Source organism: Bison bison, unplaced genomic scaffold, assembly GCF_000754665.1.
Source record: "Bison bison bison isolate TAMUID 2011002044 unplaced genomic scaffold, Bison_UMD1.0 scf7180017864307, whole genome shotgun sequence".
In the NCBI taxonomy this organism is placed as follows: domain Eukaryota; kingdom Metazoa; phylum Chordata; class Mammalia; order Artiodactyla; family Bovidae; genus Bison; species Bison bison.
In genome coordinates, this window is record NW_011494879.1 from 116,238 (window position 1) to 133,358 (window position 17,121).

Below are 17,121 nucleotides of genomic sequence, written 5' to 3' on the forward strand. Positions count from 1 at the left end.
GAAAGATACACCAAGCAAATGTAAACAGAAAGAAAGCGAGGGCTGCGATCTTGATCTATGACAAGACAGAATTCAGACTCCTGACACTGAATGAGACGAAGAAGGTGTGACTCAGGCTATCTCTGCAGCAAACAACACACCAGCACTTTCAGAGAGCAGAAATTACAGCAAGTGCAGAAGCAGAATTGCTAGTAACAGGAGGCTGAAACACACCACCTGCAGTCCAGCTCTCAGCCAAGGGCCAAAAACAAGCAAAACACAGAAAACGTAAACAACGTAATCGACGAAATGTATTTTCCATATATACCCACATGGAGATATCTCCATGTATAGTGTTCATTTCAAAACTTGTACCCCTCAAAATAGAGAATGTACCGGTTTACACACATAATGAAAACTGACCCTTATTAGAGCAAAAGAACTTGCAAAGCTTCACCCAGTGGTTCCAATGGGATAAAGGATGTATTGATAGAACTTTGAAAACTACAAAGCACCAAGCCAAATATTAGTTACTGATGCTGTCAATACTATTATTGAGGTTATTATCAGTATTCACTTCTGGATGGTCTTTCCACTCGCTCCCTGATTCTCCAATAGGTTCTAGAGGAGGAATAAACATGCAATCTTAACTGTCTCCATAAGAGCTACCATTTCTTCAGCGTTGTCTATGTGCCAGCCACTGGACTGTTCTGCATGCAGCCCTTTGCTAGAAAGAGTTTTCTAATCATTTTATAAAATGAGCTCTCTGCTTCCCTCATATCACCCTCAGGGCCCAGAAACTGCTGGGGGCATTCTGAGTCAGTACTTAATGAATGCTTACAAACTGAAGAGTACTGATCAGGGGCCCCACTTAAAAGTTAGATCTGGGTCTCAAACTTTACTCCAGAACTTAATAGCTGTGTGTACCCTTTCTGAACCTTGGTTTTCTAATACATAAACACAGATAGGACTATTACCTACCACAACTAGGACTGTTCAGACATTTAAATGTAATAACACATGTAAAGTGTTCAGCATGGTACCTGGTTTACAGTAGGGACTTAATAAATGGTAGTCTGAGGCTGACTAGGACCTCAAAAAAAGATCAACTTAGATGAGGGTTTCTTTGTTCTCAAAATAAATAAATAAATAGAACCATCTTCCAATGCAGTTGAAATTATTTTTTTAAAATACCATGGGAGTGATAATAAGTTATACTACATCCTTATTATGGAATACTGTAAGGCAATGAAAAAGGATGAATTTTTTTTCTATGTGTTCACACATGGCTAGAGGGCCATATGTTGAGTTAAAAAAAAAAGTCAAGTTTCAAAATAGAAACAGAATGGTGCACATCCCTGTTTTTCAAAAAACTACACACACATAGGGAAAGGTCTGGAAGTACATACATCTAATTGTTAAAGGGGAGTATGCAATTCAGGATTTGTAAGAGATGTTTCTTTTTAACTTTTTACCTTCCAGTTTCTTCTGTAATTTCCAACACACACACACACACACACACACAAGAAAGAAGAAACAATAAACAGATAAAGAAGTTCCCAAATTCCCTTTGGCCTGTATTTTTCATGGGACTTTGAAAGCCGTTGAACTGAACAGAAGACGTTGTTAGTTTTTCTGGCAAGTGTAAGAATTTCCATACCCGGTTTTCCTTTGTGAGAGAGAGACTTGAGAAGGGAGGATGAATTGCTTCAGCATCACTCGCTCCTCAGCACATCCAAACAGGTAGTTTCCCCCTCGTCCCTGCCACCACGGCAGGACTGACATGCAGAGTAGCAGAGAAACCCTTTGATAAATGTCAACCGAAATAGAGCAATCAGCTGAAAGCCATTTGCTGAGCCGTCTGACTGCCCTGGGCTCGAGGTTTTCCTTTATTCATTTATCATGATATACGGCTTTGGCCAACATACACACAGGAGAGAAATTGTTGACATGTGGAACCCAAGTACAGAAAATCTTTCATTTTCCCCCCGTCTGTTCACCAAATAAGTTTTTGTTTATTTAAAGACTACAGAGGATTTGGCTGTTAAGAACCAAATGCCTTTGGAGTGGAGTTACAACATAATTTATCATTTCCTCTGTTTATTAAAAAATCCTGCATCTCTGAGCAGCACATTTGTAGTGAGTGGGGGATTTCGGCCACTCACAAAAGACTGTTGCAAAGCCCCTGCCATGTGGCTTACCCCCAAAAAAATATTTCCCTTGATAGCTATTTCTTCCCCTGTCCTTCCCCCTGGCTGATTTCTGACCGTGTGATGGCTACTTAGGGCTGGTGAATGTGGTTGGACTGAGGACAGGTAAGCGGGGCTGGAGACTGTGGTCCCTTCTTTCATCTTTGACCTAATTCTGACCTTGAATCCCACTGGCTATTGTGCAGCGTGCTCTGCCAGTACAAGCAGAGGGAGAAGGGCAACCTTTATTACCTCTTGCAGGGGACAGAGTCTGAGGGGAAACAAACAGCAGAGAGAACTTGGATGCTGCTTGGAAGAAATGTAGCCAGGCCCTGCTGCCGCCAGAGAGGGTTCCGTTCTAAAGGCAGACATCTGGCAGAACTGGAAGAGACCTTCTACTTTCTGGCCAAGAGACCAAAGACAGCAACACAATCCAGTGACCATGCACCTCTCAAAGACAGGGGCCATGTCTCCCCCATCTTTGTAGTCCCAGCATGGAGCACAGTGCCTGGCACACAGAGGGTGCTCCGCCGCTTGTGAAGGCATCAGGATGCAGTGGGCAGAGCAGAGGATTGAGATCAGGCCTCACTGCGATGCCCAGGTCTGTCCGTTGATAGCTGTGTAATCCCGGGCAAGAAACCGAACCTCTGTGAGCTCTCTGTAAAATCAGGCTGACGATGGATAATGAAACCCTCTAACACTTTGGGCAAGTTATCTAATATCGTCATGTCTTAGTTCTCCTACTTGCAAAATGGAGATAATCTACATCTTGTGAGTTTACTGTGAGGATTAAAAAGATTACCTAGAATTGTTATGAATCTAACACATGACGGCTAGATTATGAATGAATGAATGAACAAACAAAGGGAAAAGAATTACTGGGGGGAGAACGTAACTTAACCTAGTACCTAAAGATGCGTCACAATAAACAACTTGTCCATCAGTAACAGGCAGGCCCTGGGGACAGAGATCTCATTGCCGAGTAAATGCTGAGGACAGAGGCAAGAGTGAAACATGAGAGAAGAACCGTGTTCAGGGTGCAAAGAGAGGAAAGGAAGCTGGCATTTGTGGAGCAGCTACTATCTGCCATTCATTCATAACACACTGAATGCCTACTATGTTCCAGACTATGGTCCATAGTGGTTCCAGACTACTATGTTCCATTATGCCGACTTCTAAGGAAACTAAAAATAAACAGACTAATTATCAAAAAGAATAACTGAGGTTCAGATAAAAGCAGTGGACAGGGCTAGGAGAGCCAATAACAGGCACCCTAGGTTGGGGCAGGGGGAAAGGACATGCTCTCCAAGCTGAGACCCAAAGGTGAGCAGGACTGGCCAGGCAAGGAGTGGGAGGGTGGTAAGGGGAAAGAGCAAAAGCACTGTTCCAGACGCTTTACACACTGGTCCTCGGAGATCATGAATCCAGACCGAGCCCATCGTTTCCTTTGTGCTTGTTATTCTTTCCAATTTATTTAGGTTTTACTGTTTGGTGAAAATGGGCCTCTAGCAAAGGTATCCAACATGGGTGAAGGCTCACTGGCCCAAGCAGAGTGCAAAAGTGGGGACAGGGCCTGACTAACTGTCTGAAAAGAAGGCTCCGGAGAGGAGGAGCAGACAGCGCAAGGCTGTCAAGGATCCTGACAGCTTGGTGACGTCATGGTCAAGACAAATGGCCAAGTGCAGGCCTTCTGTCAGCAAGAGCATCTCTGAGGACCACCCATGTCAGAAGGCCCAGAGCAGATACGGTGGCCAGGGGACAGGAGGAAGAGAGCAGACAGTGTCCCCCTGGAAGGCCGTCAGTCACTAGGACTGACAGCTGCAAGGTGACAACTTTCCGTATGGGTGGAATAGAGAAGTGCCGATTTGCCACCCATGGGATCCACTAGGAACTGGGCTCTGGAGCACTGCCGCCCCTGGTGGGTTTTCATCCAAGAAGCTCTTTGGTTTTCACGGCCAGATGCTTGTCCAGCTCTGCCACTGTGTCATCGGCCATTTGGCTGATCTGCAGAAAAACAAAATGAGACAACCTGGTAACTGGGGATGAGAAGGGGAGGGGCAGAAATGTTCTAGAACTATGAAGGTTATCTGGGAAATAAAAATGGTGACAAAAGCTCATGTGAATTGCATCCCAGCCAGGCACGGAACTAAGAACTTTGTATACATACTCTTACTGACTCTGGACAGGAAGAAATAGACACCATGAGACAGTGTCATGTTCCCATTTCACAGATGAGGAAACTGAGGCAGTTTTGTTCAGGATCCATAGCTGTAAAGTAGCAATGACAAGAATTTAATCCTGGGTAGTCTGACTGCAGAGCCCCCAAATAGTTAACAATTATAACAGTATAGAAAAGTCAGTCTAATCTGTCCCTTAATGAAACTCTAGAATTTCCTACACTTCAGACACTCTGCTATATAAGGCCCTCATACCAATTGATAAGGAGAATATTAAGATCCCAATAAACAAGCAGCAAAAAAAATCTTGAAAAAAGATGAAGTACATCTGGTTAACAAACATGGAAAATTCAATAGACACTGAAGAAATGCAAATTAAACCAAGATATAATTTAGTTATCACAGTTAACAAAATTTGATGTTGCGGTTTTTAATTATAATAGTCAATACCAGAGCTGTGGTGAAATGGATGAACTCACATATCATGGATAGGAATTCAAATTGATGCAAGTGTTCATATCATTTTTAACCCCAAACTCTCTCAACTGGGAAATTATCACATGAATAGAATCTGAGAAAATGTCCTTAAGTTCTACATGCAAAGATATTTATCAAAGCTTATAATCAAAAATAAGAAAACTTAAAATGATAGTATATGTAATTGAATACATATAGTCATTAAAAAGGGTTAAGACTGTCTACTTCTCACAGAGAGGGTATAAATACAAATAACATTCCAGTATACAGTTCTGACATGTCTGTTTTATAACAAGCATGGACTGCTTTTGTAATCAGAGAAAAAGAAATAATGTTTCAAGATATTATTTATAACATCATGGAAACATGCCCATGTTACCCTTGAATTCAAGAAAAAAGAATACAAAATGTGTATATACATAGAAGAAATGATCTCAAATATATTTAAAAACTGGAAGAAAATGTGTCAAAATATTACTAGTGATTATCTTTTAGTGATGGGAAGACAGGAAATGTATTATTCATGTCGGTATCTGTCACATTCAGCATAAAACTTAGTCCATAGCAAGTGCTCAGGAAATATTTTCTAAATGAATAATTATTGGTTTTCTGTGCTTTTCTGTATCCTCCACATTTTCTGTAGGAAACACAAACTCCCTCTAAGAACGAAAAAAGAAACAATACAACTGAGTAAGTGTTGCAAGCCTCCAGTCCCATGTCTAAAAGAGACCTCAGGCAGGAAGCTTTGAAGGGGGCAGTGTGGTACCCAGTTCTGTGGGCTCAGCAGCACAGCGGCTGTTTGACATCTTTATTTGCAGACCACAGGCCTTGGCCAGGAACTGGGAAATAAATGCCCTGGAAAGGACAGCAACTAAAAAGGATTTGGAGCAATTGGTCCCAGGCAGGGAGACAGCCAGACTCTTACCATAGCAGCAGCTGCACATTTTGGAAGAGGGGAGAGCAAAGCTGCTGGGGCTGCTGGGCACTCCGAACAGGACCAGCTCAGAGTGGCTGCCTGGAATCCTCGCTCAGCTGGCACAAGCCCCTGAGAGGCTTCCTGTGCCCCCACCCTGAGCAGCCTCCTTGTGTGGGGTGTGGCGTGGTGCCCAGCAGCACTCCAGCACCCGTGTGCTGGTAGCCTGAGGCAGCCAGGAACGAGGGCTGCAAGCCTCCTCTGGAAAGATGGTGTCTGAGGACAGAGGCTGGGACTGAGGGGAGGAAGGGCACCTGGAGGAACCAGCTGGTAACACGGTTCTGGCTTCAGCTCTCAGTGGGGCGACAGGGTGCCAGTCATTTCCCCACCCTGAGTCTCAGTTTCCTCATCTCTTCAATGTGGATGTGAGTCCCTCCCTCAGAAAGGAATTGTGAGGGTTAAATGAGATCATGAATATGCAAGTGTGTTTAAACGTTATTTGCTATGCAAATGTTGCTTGTGTTACTCTGATTTTTACTATCACTTTCTGACTTCTTTTTAATTTAATCAATTAATGAAAATAACAAGGATACGAACAGCAGCATCTATTTACTAAGAGCCAAACGCTGGGCTAAAAACTTTACACGCATTACTTCACAGCACCTGGCCTAACCCTTCTTCATTCAAAGGAGGCTGTGCTAGACTCATTAAAACCATCCATCCCTGTCCCACAGTCAAAGTCACAAGGTTGGGAGAGGAGCAGGATGGACAAATAGCACAAATGGCTACTGAAGACCAGCCAGCACACTAGCTGCTTTTAAGTATGCTGTGTCATTTGGTCCTCTTGCCAAATCCTGTGAGACAGGCATTACTGTTCCCACTTTACAGAAGAAGAAACAGAGGCTCAGAAAGGTGAAGCCATTTGCTGACCTTAAAAGCTGAGATGTGAAAGAGCTAGGATTTGAATTCAAGTCAGTCTCCACAGCAAGAGCTCTTTCCATTACAATATGCTGCCTCAAAAAGATGATAACATCATCAGTGCCATCACTGTCATGGTCATGACCGTCATCATCAATGTTGGCTCCTTATACGTTCAAGAAAATGAAAGGTAGAGACAGAAAAGGGGGGTGGTAAGAGCACAGCGTACACCGTGGGGCAGACCTGGGTAGCACAGCTCGGAACACCCACAGCGCCGTGGGGGGTGTCTCCCGGGCAGTGCCTCACTCAGCCCAGCCTGCCTGCCTGCCTGCCCGCCCGCACAGTCTGCTAGGAGCCCTTCAGCCCCACTAGCACCCAGCTTCACTTCAGAACGGCTCTGTTTCTCAGTAAAAGGGAGCAGTGAAAGGACCTTGGCTAAATTTACTGGTGGTTTCTGCCAAGTGCTTTTTTGTTCAGCAGACCCACTTGTAGCAAACTGAAGCAAAGGTGGGACAGCAGGCTGGCAGATGTCAAGAGTCCCGAGGGGGAAGACCTTGGTCCTTGTTCAACAGAGCTGGCCAGGGCTGGAGGCTGGGAAGGCTGTGGGGAAGAGGTAGGGGTGAGACATGACTGCGTGGAGAGAACATACCACTGAACCCTTTTATTCCTGTATACCAAAGATGAAACGCTTTTTAAAAAATCTGACCTCAAAAAAATTTTGGAAAAGGTTTTAAAAAAGAAATTTCACAAAGAATAAAATTACAATTGTTCATAATCCAAGTGACCATTAATATTCTGAAGTAAATAAGCTGCCAACCTGTTCACATATGTAAAACTTATAATAAAAAATTAACTGTGGCTGTAAGTGTTTTTATGTCTATATATAAAGTCCAGTGAATGGATCTAAAACAAGCTATTTTACTACTATCAGAAATTTTGACAGTTTTCAGGTTGTTGTTGTTGTTTTTCCAGCTGCACCACACGGCATGTGTGATCTTAGCTCCCTGACTAGGGATCGAACCTGTGTCCCCTGTTGGGGAAGCATGGAGCCCTAACCACTGGACCACCACGGAATTCTCCCCAGTTTTCTTTTCTACATAATACATCAACGGACAACTCTGTAGATAAGATTCTTGATAACTTATTTTGGATAAATCCCTAAGTCGATAAATCAGAAATGTATAGGTATATTATCCTCTAGCAAGGTTTATGGATTTATAGAAAGAATAAATCTTTTCTGTGGAATGTGGAAATAAAAGCAATACTTCCAAGGTAAGCAACACTTTTAAGTTCACATCAAAAATGTTAGGTTCAAATGTCAAGGATTAGAAAAGGCCAAGAATTTTTAAAATACATATTTTCTAAACACCCTGCAAGTGATTTAGACAGTACAAACTGAGAACCTTAAAAATATGCATTTCTTTGTGCTATAATTCCACACATGAGACTCTATCCTAGGGAAGTCAACTCAACAAAGATCTATGTATAAAAACATTCACTGCAACCTTATTTATAATAACAAAAAAGTTTAAACAAACTAAATGTCCAAAAAGAGGGCTTATGAAAGTGAATTACGGTATAACCACAAGAGGGACTATTTTGCAACCATCAGAGTGTGGCTGTTTACAAAGAGTTTTTTAAGAAGAAGAAGAAAATGCTAATAATCTTAATGCTAAACAGAAAATAAAAAACTGGATAGAAAGTTGTTTGATCACGTTAAAAGCTATGTAGTTAAGTTTCCAAGTTTCCCTGGCAGTCCAGAGGTTACGACTCCACACTGCCAATGCAGGGGGCGTGGGTGTGATCCCTGGTCAGGGACCTAAGATATCACATGTTGCCCAACATGGTCAAAAAACTGAAAAATAAATATAACAAATAAAGGATATGTTATTAAGTAAACTACCAAATATTTTTTTTAACTAAGTAGTTAAAAAAGGGGGAAAAGGAGAAACATCCCCAAATCCAAGACTATAGGGTGAATTTTCCCCATTTTTAAAGTCTTCTGAATTCTCTACATTTTCTACAAGGAGCCTACTACACTGCTTTGATAATCAGAAACAAAATTTAAAAATACATTTTTAAAAGCTTTTTGATAAAGCAGCAATCAGTTCCTGTCTTGCTTATTTTAAAAAATTAATAAATAACAACAATAAAAAAGCACACCTAAAACTCCAGATTGATGCCTTCAACTGGGGAAAAATGAACAAAATGAAGTGTGCACATGGCTGTCTCCTGAATATTTTCTTACCCAAACTTTTAACCATACGACAGTAATTAAAGTTATTAACAACAATGGTAAGAGCTAATATTTAAGTGATAATATCTTAAATAATAAAGATTATTGCCCTGGATGTATCATGTAATACTATATATAGCATGACCTTTTTTCTTGTAATATTCCATATGTTTACAGAGATCACCCTGAAGGCCTACACCAAACATGTGAGGGGAGTGCAAAAGGGTTAAAGGAGGGGTCAATGTGCATGGTGATGGATGGAAACTAAACTTCTGCTGATGAACACACTGTAGGGTATACAGAAGTTGAAAAAGAATGTTGTAGAATAATGTATACATGGAACATACAGTGTTATAAATTAACATTACTTGAATAATTTTTTTTAAGCACAAGTAAAGAAAACATTTAAAAAAAATAAGTGCCGGTCATGTGATTGTTCTTCCTTTTCCAAGGAGCATGGGCTCTGGTCCCTGAGGCAGAGGCCCAGACTTGCTGAGAGAGTACCTGAAGGGCGTCAGAGGTTACAGGCTCACCACCGGAAAGCAACGGAAAGGCCAAGTGTCTGCTAGAGCGATGAAACCCCCTGGGAGGTGGACAAGGAGCTGGCCCAGCTGGACTCTTACAAGGCCTGGTGAGTGCCCAGCAAAGGCCAGGCCAGTTTACGAGTCTCTGAGCTAATGCAAGGAAAGAGGAGGCCACAGAGAGAGCATAAAGGGAGCCCTGAGGGGCTCAGAGTCAGACACTCTCACGGTGCTTCTAGCATCCCCAGGGTATCCCTTCACAGCAGGAATTCCAAAGCCCTTTTCACAGAGAAACAGACTCCAAGAAGTCAAGTCACTTGCCCAGGGTCACATGACATCAAGTGTAGAACAACCTCTTTCTAACCCCGGTGCCATTACAGGGGTGCACTGCCATGCTTCCGGTCACTACCTTTTCTGTTTTTCCTTGTCTGGGGAGCCTTTCAAAAATACACATTCCTATGCAGACCTACTGAATCAGAAAAGGTAGGACGCCCAGACATTCATCTAAAATTCTTCCCTGAGTAACTGTTGGGCCTGCTCTATGACTAGCATTCTGTTAGTCTAAGAGGAAGGAATAGTCAATTTAGGGGGTCCTCATGACCCCCTAACGACTCTTCTGGCCTCCCCATCTTCCCTCTTTATGCCCTATCCTGCCCACACTCCTGTTCAATCTTCGTAACATAATGCTTTTATCGTGGATGATGGAGGCTTTGGAAAAGCCCCTTATAATGTTTATAAGCTAAACATACTGTCTCCCCAATACTGGTAAATCATCTTTCTGTCTTTTTTTTTAATCTATCTGTCTTAATTACATGGGTACCACACAAGTTCAGGCCATCATCATTTCCTGGCTGGATTCCTGCAGCAGCCTCCCAATTTCAGTTATGCCTCTTACAATCTGGTTTCCACCCAGCCACCATAGTCAATCTTCAAACACAAGTGTGAAGCTCTGCTGTCTGAAAATATAATCATTCAAGGGAGTCACTGCATCAGAATCACCTGGGGAGCATTTTAAAATGCAGAACCCTAGGCCCCACCCCTGACTCACTGACTGAATCTCTGGGAGCAGGGTCCCCATATAACCATATTTTTGTTAGCTCCTCAAGTGACTCTAATGCCGTGACAGATTAGATTATCGCTCAACAAGTATTCGCCCCCACCCCTAGACCTCCATGAACATATATACTTTCCCTCCACAGTGATACTGGGCTTGGCACGTAAGGTTTGCTTGGCCAGTGGGATGTGAAAAGAGCGGGTGCTTAAAATGTACTTGAGTGGCTTATGCTCTTGCCATCTGCTGTTGCCATGAAAAGATGCCCTGTGAAGCCTGTTGACTCCAGAAGATTGAGAGAGATGTGAGCCAATTTGAGCCCCATCCAAGATCTGAGAAGGTGCATGCTAACTCACTTCAGTTGTGTCCGACTCTGTGCAATGCTACGGACTATAGCTTGCCAGCTGTTCATGGGATTCTCCAGGCAAGAATACTGGAGCGTGTTGCTATTTCCTTCTCCAGGAGATCTCCCCAACCCAGGGATCGAACCTGCATCTCTTGCATCTCCTGCATTGGCAGGCAGGTTCTCTACCACTAGCGCCACCTGGGAAGTCCCAGTGGCTGAGCCACATTGAGCTCAGCTTAGAACAGCTACCTCCCAGCTGACCCACAGGGACAGGAATAAGAAAATGCTTGAAATATACATCACTGAATTTCGAGGTAGTATGCTATGCAGCATCAGTGTGGCCACAATGACCAATAAAGATGCAGAGCCAACATGGGAACCTCTGGACATGTTAAAGTTCAAACTCCTCAACCTGGTATAGGAGACCTGCAATGAACTGGCCACTGTCATCTCTGCCCTTCTGTGTCATCCTGGGTCGAAGCCACAGTTATCTCATTGAACAGTGCTCCTTTCCATCACCACACCTTTGTACATGCTGTTAACCATTCCCCCTTGTCTCTGTTTCACTCCAGTTGCTCCTTTAAGACTTGTTCAAGTGCGCTTACTCAACACACTAAAAACAGGGCCAGGTCCTCACCTCTCAGCACCCAGACAACCAAGCACAGACAGGAGAGCTCTCAGAGGAGAGGCTCTGAGATCAGTCTGCTGGGTTTGGATCCTGTGGCTACCATTTACCAGCAGCGTGACCTTGGGCAAGTTACCTCCCTCCTGTGAACCTCAGTTTCCTTACCACCCACCCACCTCACTTTGCAGTGATGAGGATGAATTAAGTGTCGTAAAGTGCTCAGGTTAGAGCCTAGAACACAGTATGGTCAGTAGCTTCCTCCCCTCCTCTGTATTCCCAGGGTCCAGCGCAGGGCCAGGCCCAAGACAGACTCAGCCAATGGCAATCATGTCAGTGAAAGAACTGGGGGTACTCTGTTTTCATTTTCTTCACTTCAGATGTGAACAATGATTTTCTGGGTCAGATACGTAAACATGACATCGTTGGCAACGGTACCTGTTTCTCTATGAGCCTAATGGTGTCCTCGGAGGCCTTGTCCTTTGATTTCTTCACCTTATTTATTGCGTTGGTACGAACCTTCCGTAAAGAGTCTTTGGCCTTGTTCGTGTTCTGTTTAGCCAGCTTCACCAGCATTTCTCTGTGCTCCCGGGTTACTCTGATAAAAGACAAAAAAAAACAGTTCAATAAAATCATCCCATGTATGAACTGCCTGCCAAGAATTCAACATCACTTTATGCACTAGCTCAGCAGTTTATAACTGTACTCTCCGTCAGTGGAAGATCTTCAAATTCCTGACACACACCCAGGAGGATGTTCAGGGTCAAGGAAGGTTCCTGATGAGATAACTGAGGATAGTAAGTGTGCTGCTTAAAATCATGAGCCAGAGAGTCTAGGCAGCCCTGAAGTTAAATCCTCGCCATGCCTCTTACTGGACGCATAACTGACTTCCCTTCCTCAGAGTTCCCATCTGTATAATGGGATTGTCAGTACCTGACTTAAAGGGGTGGTGTGAAGATTATGGGATGGTCTGTGTCACTTGTTTAGCACTGACCCTGGCACATTTTAAAAGAAAGCAACTATTAGCTGTAATTCCACCCCTTTCTCTCCAACTAAAGAAAGCAATGCCAATGAATGAGATGCTACAGAAACAGCACCATCTCTATACCTCTAAATCATCCAAAACAAATAAATAATAACCTTCAGAATCTTAACTATTATCATGACAAATTACTTGTGAATCCCTTTAGCACTGACCCAGACACAACACATGAGAATACTGTACCATTTAACTTCCATAAAGTACCCATGAGAGTGTCTGGCATATTAAAAATGCTTAATAAATGTCAGTTATTTTAACTATTAATATCCTTATCATAATAACAACAGTGAGCACACTGAAGGCCTATTATAAATCCCTGGGACAGGCACTCTAGAACTTTTTGTAAGCTGACCCTCACAACTGTATGAAGCAGTTATTATTCCTGTTTTACACTTAATCATCACAAAGGCCAACACGTTTGTCCTGCCGTGGTTTCTTGGTCGTGTGCACACTACTACCTGTGAGGCCCAGCGTGCTGGTTGTACCAAGTATGCTATGATGAAGGTGACAGACCTCTGTCCTGCTCCCAGGGAGCTTAGCTAGGCAGAGCGCTAAGTAAAGAGACTTACAACACAGCATGTCTGTGTTTGGGGAGGGGTCAGTAGAGGGAGGGAAGACTTTCCTGAGGAAACAATACCTGAGTGCGGCTGGCATTAGGTTTGTTCACTGGTATTCTGATCCTGATTCCTTCCAGCAGGAATGCATTCCCCTCCCCTCTGAAGATTGGTGTGGCTGCACCACTTGCTTTGGCTGATGAGATGTGAGCAGAATGGGTGTCGCCTTATGAGCCCACATGCGCTCTACCACATCTGTCCCTGCTGGTTGCAGCGCAGGTTGAGAGGGAACTTCCGTCAGTTTGGGTCCCAGAGAGACAATGGTGAACAGTGCCCCACGTGGTGTGAACAAGAAATGTTTCTGCTGTTTGAGGCATGGAGATTTGGGGGACTGCTTGTTACTACAGCACTGCTCATCCTATCTCGACTAATAGCCCACAAGGATCTAAAAAATACATGCAAGTTGCCAGTATTGGTAGGGATTTCCAGGAGGAAGAAAAAGCATGCACAAAGGCTTTAGGTTACCAGGAGACTGTGGTCATATGAGGAACCAAATGGGCCACAGATAACAAAGAAGGGAGTAAGAAGAAAAGAGGTGGAAAGCCGCATCATAGAGGGTCTTATAAGATCACAAACTCCATCTTACGGATGAAAAAGTTTGGTATCTTACACAAAGCCAAATCTATGCTGGCCTGCTTCAAAGGCCAATAGTCTTAGTATGAAAAAATGCTCTGCCTCCTGAATCCTGAACTGGACATCACTGGCATATGGTTCCTGACCCTTAAGTCAACATGATTCTGGCTTATGAAGGATAATCCCAAATCCTGGGTATAAGTGTTCCATGTGAAACAGTGACAAATAGGAGTTAAAGATTTAGTGCATTTACCTAGTACGTTTTCTCTGATAGGATGAGAAAAAAAATGAAAGGATTTTGAGCCAGGACAAGCCGTGAAGATAAAGTGGGCAGCTGAGTGATAAATAAATCCTTCCGGATCCAGCTATTTGAATTCACAAAATTCTCAAATTCTCAAAATATTCTCAAAATGAAAATAATCCTGACTCCTACCAGTATTAAACCCCTCAGTGCTAGGTGAGTACTTTATTCCCTCACTGAACCTCACAACAACTCATCAAACTAGATTCTAAAACCCCCACTTTCCAATGAGGAAACTGAGGTACGCAGGCACTAAGTAACCCGCCTGCGGGCTTGAGTGACAGAACTGGGATTCACATCCAGACCTTCCAGCCTGCATTCCTCCTGCTACTCCAGGCTGCCTACCTCTTGCAGTCTATTTCAAATAAATTATGTGCTGCTGCCATTCCTTCTGCTTCCAGGCAGAAAGCTTTTTTCAAAGTCAGTAATATGAATCTTGGGACTGAAAAGGACAAAACCACCATGTCAGGAGTTTAGGGATTTGGATCAGATCTTGTTACTTTTATGGTTTTTAATTCATTGAACAAAAATCATGCTGACATGTTTAGGTCTCTTTTTTGTTCTGCCAAAGCATATGTCAGTATAAGGAAGGAACAGGAAAATTAAAACTTGATCCGCTGATTCAAAAAGCTTAATCCTGCTGAAACACTAGGAGGGGCAGAAAATAAATGAATCTAAGTCTGTAAGAAACCTCTTAAACTTCTCTACAGAGAAGTATTTCAATCTAACATTTCATATATAACTTGAAATAGCTTGCTTTTTAGACAATCTTTAAAAAAATTAAAAAATGTATCTAACCAACTGTTTTTTTTACTACACTTATATTTTACATGGAGGGGGAAAAAAAAATCACATGTTCAAAACTATACAAATTGGGACTCAAAAAATCTTGAGAGTAAATGGCTACATAAAGAAAACAAAATCATAATATATGTAATTTGGCCTTAATAAAATATTTTTTATATTGATTAATGAAACTGTGACACTATTACACTATTGAAACCAGTTTCCACACATTGTAGTATTTAATTATTGACATTGACAAAAATATGTCAGTTTCAGGATGCAAATACAGAGGCAATAATCTAAGAAAGTGGGGGGGTACAGTGAGGGTGGGGGGTACAGTGAGGGTGTGGGGAGTACAGTGAGGGTGTGGGGGGTACAGTGAGGGTGTGTGGGGGAGTACAGTGAGGGTGCGAGGGAGAAGGGAGGAGGGGGAGGGGATGCCAGGCACAAGAAGTGCTGAGAGGAAGAGAGTCATCTGCATGCTGGTTCCGGGTGGTGCTGAGCTGAACGAATCCAGAATTACAAGATCGGAAGCAGTCAGGGTGATGGAAAGGCTCGGTTCTGAAGTACAGTCAGACATGTTTTATTCCTGTATCTATCACTCAGAAGCTGACTCAGAAGCGGGCAAGCTACTCAATCTCTCTCCACCTCAGTTTCTTCATCTCTGAAGCAAAGATTATGAAAACACCTTGTCCAGGGGATTGCGAGAAGCAAACATGATGTATATAAAGCACCAGTAAAGACAGCAGCATATAGTAGTAGCCTTGAATAAATGATAGCGTCTATGAATGTTTTAATCAAACACACTTAATTACTTCCTCATGAAACAACAAGGGCACATCTGTTTTAGAAAAGAAACATACTCTATTATGGAAATATTGTAATGCCTTTCCAAACCAGTGATTAATACATCTGATCATCTCCATCTCGCATTCACGAGGTTCTGTGAGCTCAGGCTAGTTGTATTTCAGGCTCTCGGCTCAGCCAGTTGGTTCTGAGCACCCGCTCTGCACTTGGCCTGCATTCACTCATCAAGCATTGGCGGGGGCCCCAGGGTTCACTGCCAGATCCTGGGCCGGGCTGAGGAGCGCCAGAGATGAGGGAGGCCTGGTCCAACTTCTCCAGAGGCCCAGTCCAGCAGCGCAGACAGACTCGTCAACCACTGCTGAGGAAGAGCACTGCTGGGATGGAGGGACAGGCTTTCTGCAGGAGGAAGGAGCACATGGAGAGCACAGCTCATTCTGCTGTGAGGTTTGGGAAGTGCCCTAGAGATGCATAGCGACTCACTGGCTGCAGAAGACAGGGCACTCCAGGCAGAAGCACGGTAGGAGACAGGCGTGAGGCTGAAAAAGGGGCATCGCATTTGTTCTGAAGACCTGGGGTTTTCAAATGCTTCTTTAGCCAGAAAACTCTGGATTCAAAGAAAATCAAGGCAGACACCCCATTTATAAAACAGAGAGAAACTGAGTTCTCTCTATTAATGAGGGGAAGGGTGCTAGCAGAGAGGAAGGTGCTCCAACCACCCCTGACACCCCTCCACTTCTGCACCTGCCAGGTACTGGCTGAGTGACCTTAAGTAAGCGATTTAAACTCTCTGAGCCCTGGTCCTCTCATCTGGAAAAAGGGACTGAAAATAAACAAACAGAAAGCCCCTTTCAGAGTTCTTATGAGGATAGGCGAGATAATATACGGAAAGTGAACGGTACAAAGCATGGTAGGAAATAAACAACCAGAAAACCTAAGTTGCCTTTGTGGCTACTGCTGTTCATGTTCGGTAACTATAGTGTGTGCGTGCGTGCTCAGTCGTGTCTGACTTTTCGTGACCCCATGCACTATAGCCCACCAGGCATCTCTGTCCATGGGATTTTCCAGGCAAGAATACTGGAGTGGGTTGCCATTTCCTCCTCCAGAGGATCTTCCCAACCCAGGGATGGAACCTGCGTCTCCTGCACTGGCAGCTGGAGCTTTACCACTGAGCCCCCATGGAAAGCCCGAGGGCAACTACAGAGGTACCTCCAAATACTGAAGAGTTTACTCAAGGTTTTTATCAAATGAGAAATCACAGGGCAAACAACCTAGGTTCCCGTAAGATGATTTTTTTGAGATCTGATTAGTAATTTAACATTTCTCTTTCTGATATTAATTCATTCACTTAGTTTACAGTTTCATTCAGTAGCTATTTACTGGGCACCTGCTGTGTTCCATCCACTATGTCAGAGTGAGTTTACAGTCTGACAAGGAAGGCAGTCATTAAACAAACACATGCACAGTTAATCAATAAGTTACAGCGGTAAGAACCATGATAAAGACATGAAGAGCTCTATGAAAATAATAAGCAGGGGGCTGACCACACTCTCCTGTGGGACTCCAGAAGAA

At 43.4% G+C, this 17,121-nt stretch overlaps 1 protein-coding gene across 1 annotated transcript in view; it reads right to left on the reverse strand.

Moving 5' to 3' along the window:
- Window positions 1-3,609: 3,609 nt before the first annotated feature.
- The window catches only part of MRRF (mitochondrial ribosome recycling factor), a 54,588-nt gene continuing 41,076 nt past the window's right edge, over window positions 3,610-17,121 (reverse strand). Inside the window, exons 6-7 of the mRNA XM_010852028.1 lie at window positions 11,868-12,027; window positions 3,610-4,172 (exon numbers count right to left, since the gene is read on the reverse strand). Of these exons, the coding sequence (XP_010850330.1) occupies window positions 4,095-4,172; window positions 11,868-12,027 (238 nt within the window). The 3' untranslated portion in view covers window positions 3,610-4,094. The remainder of the gene's footprint in view (window positions 4,173-11,867; window positions 12,028-17,121) is intronic.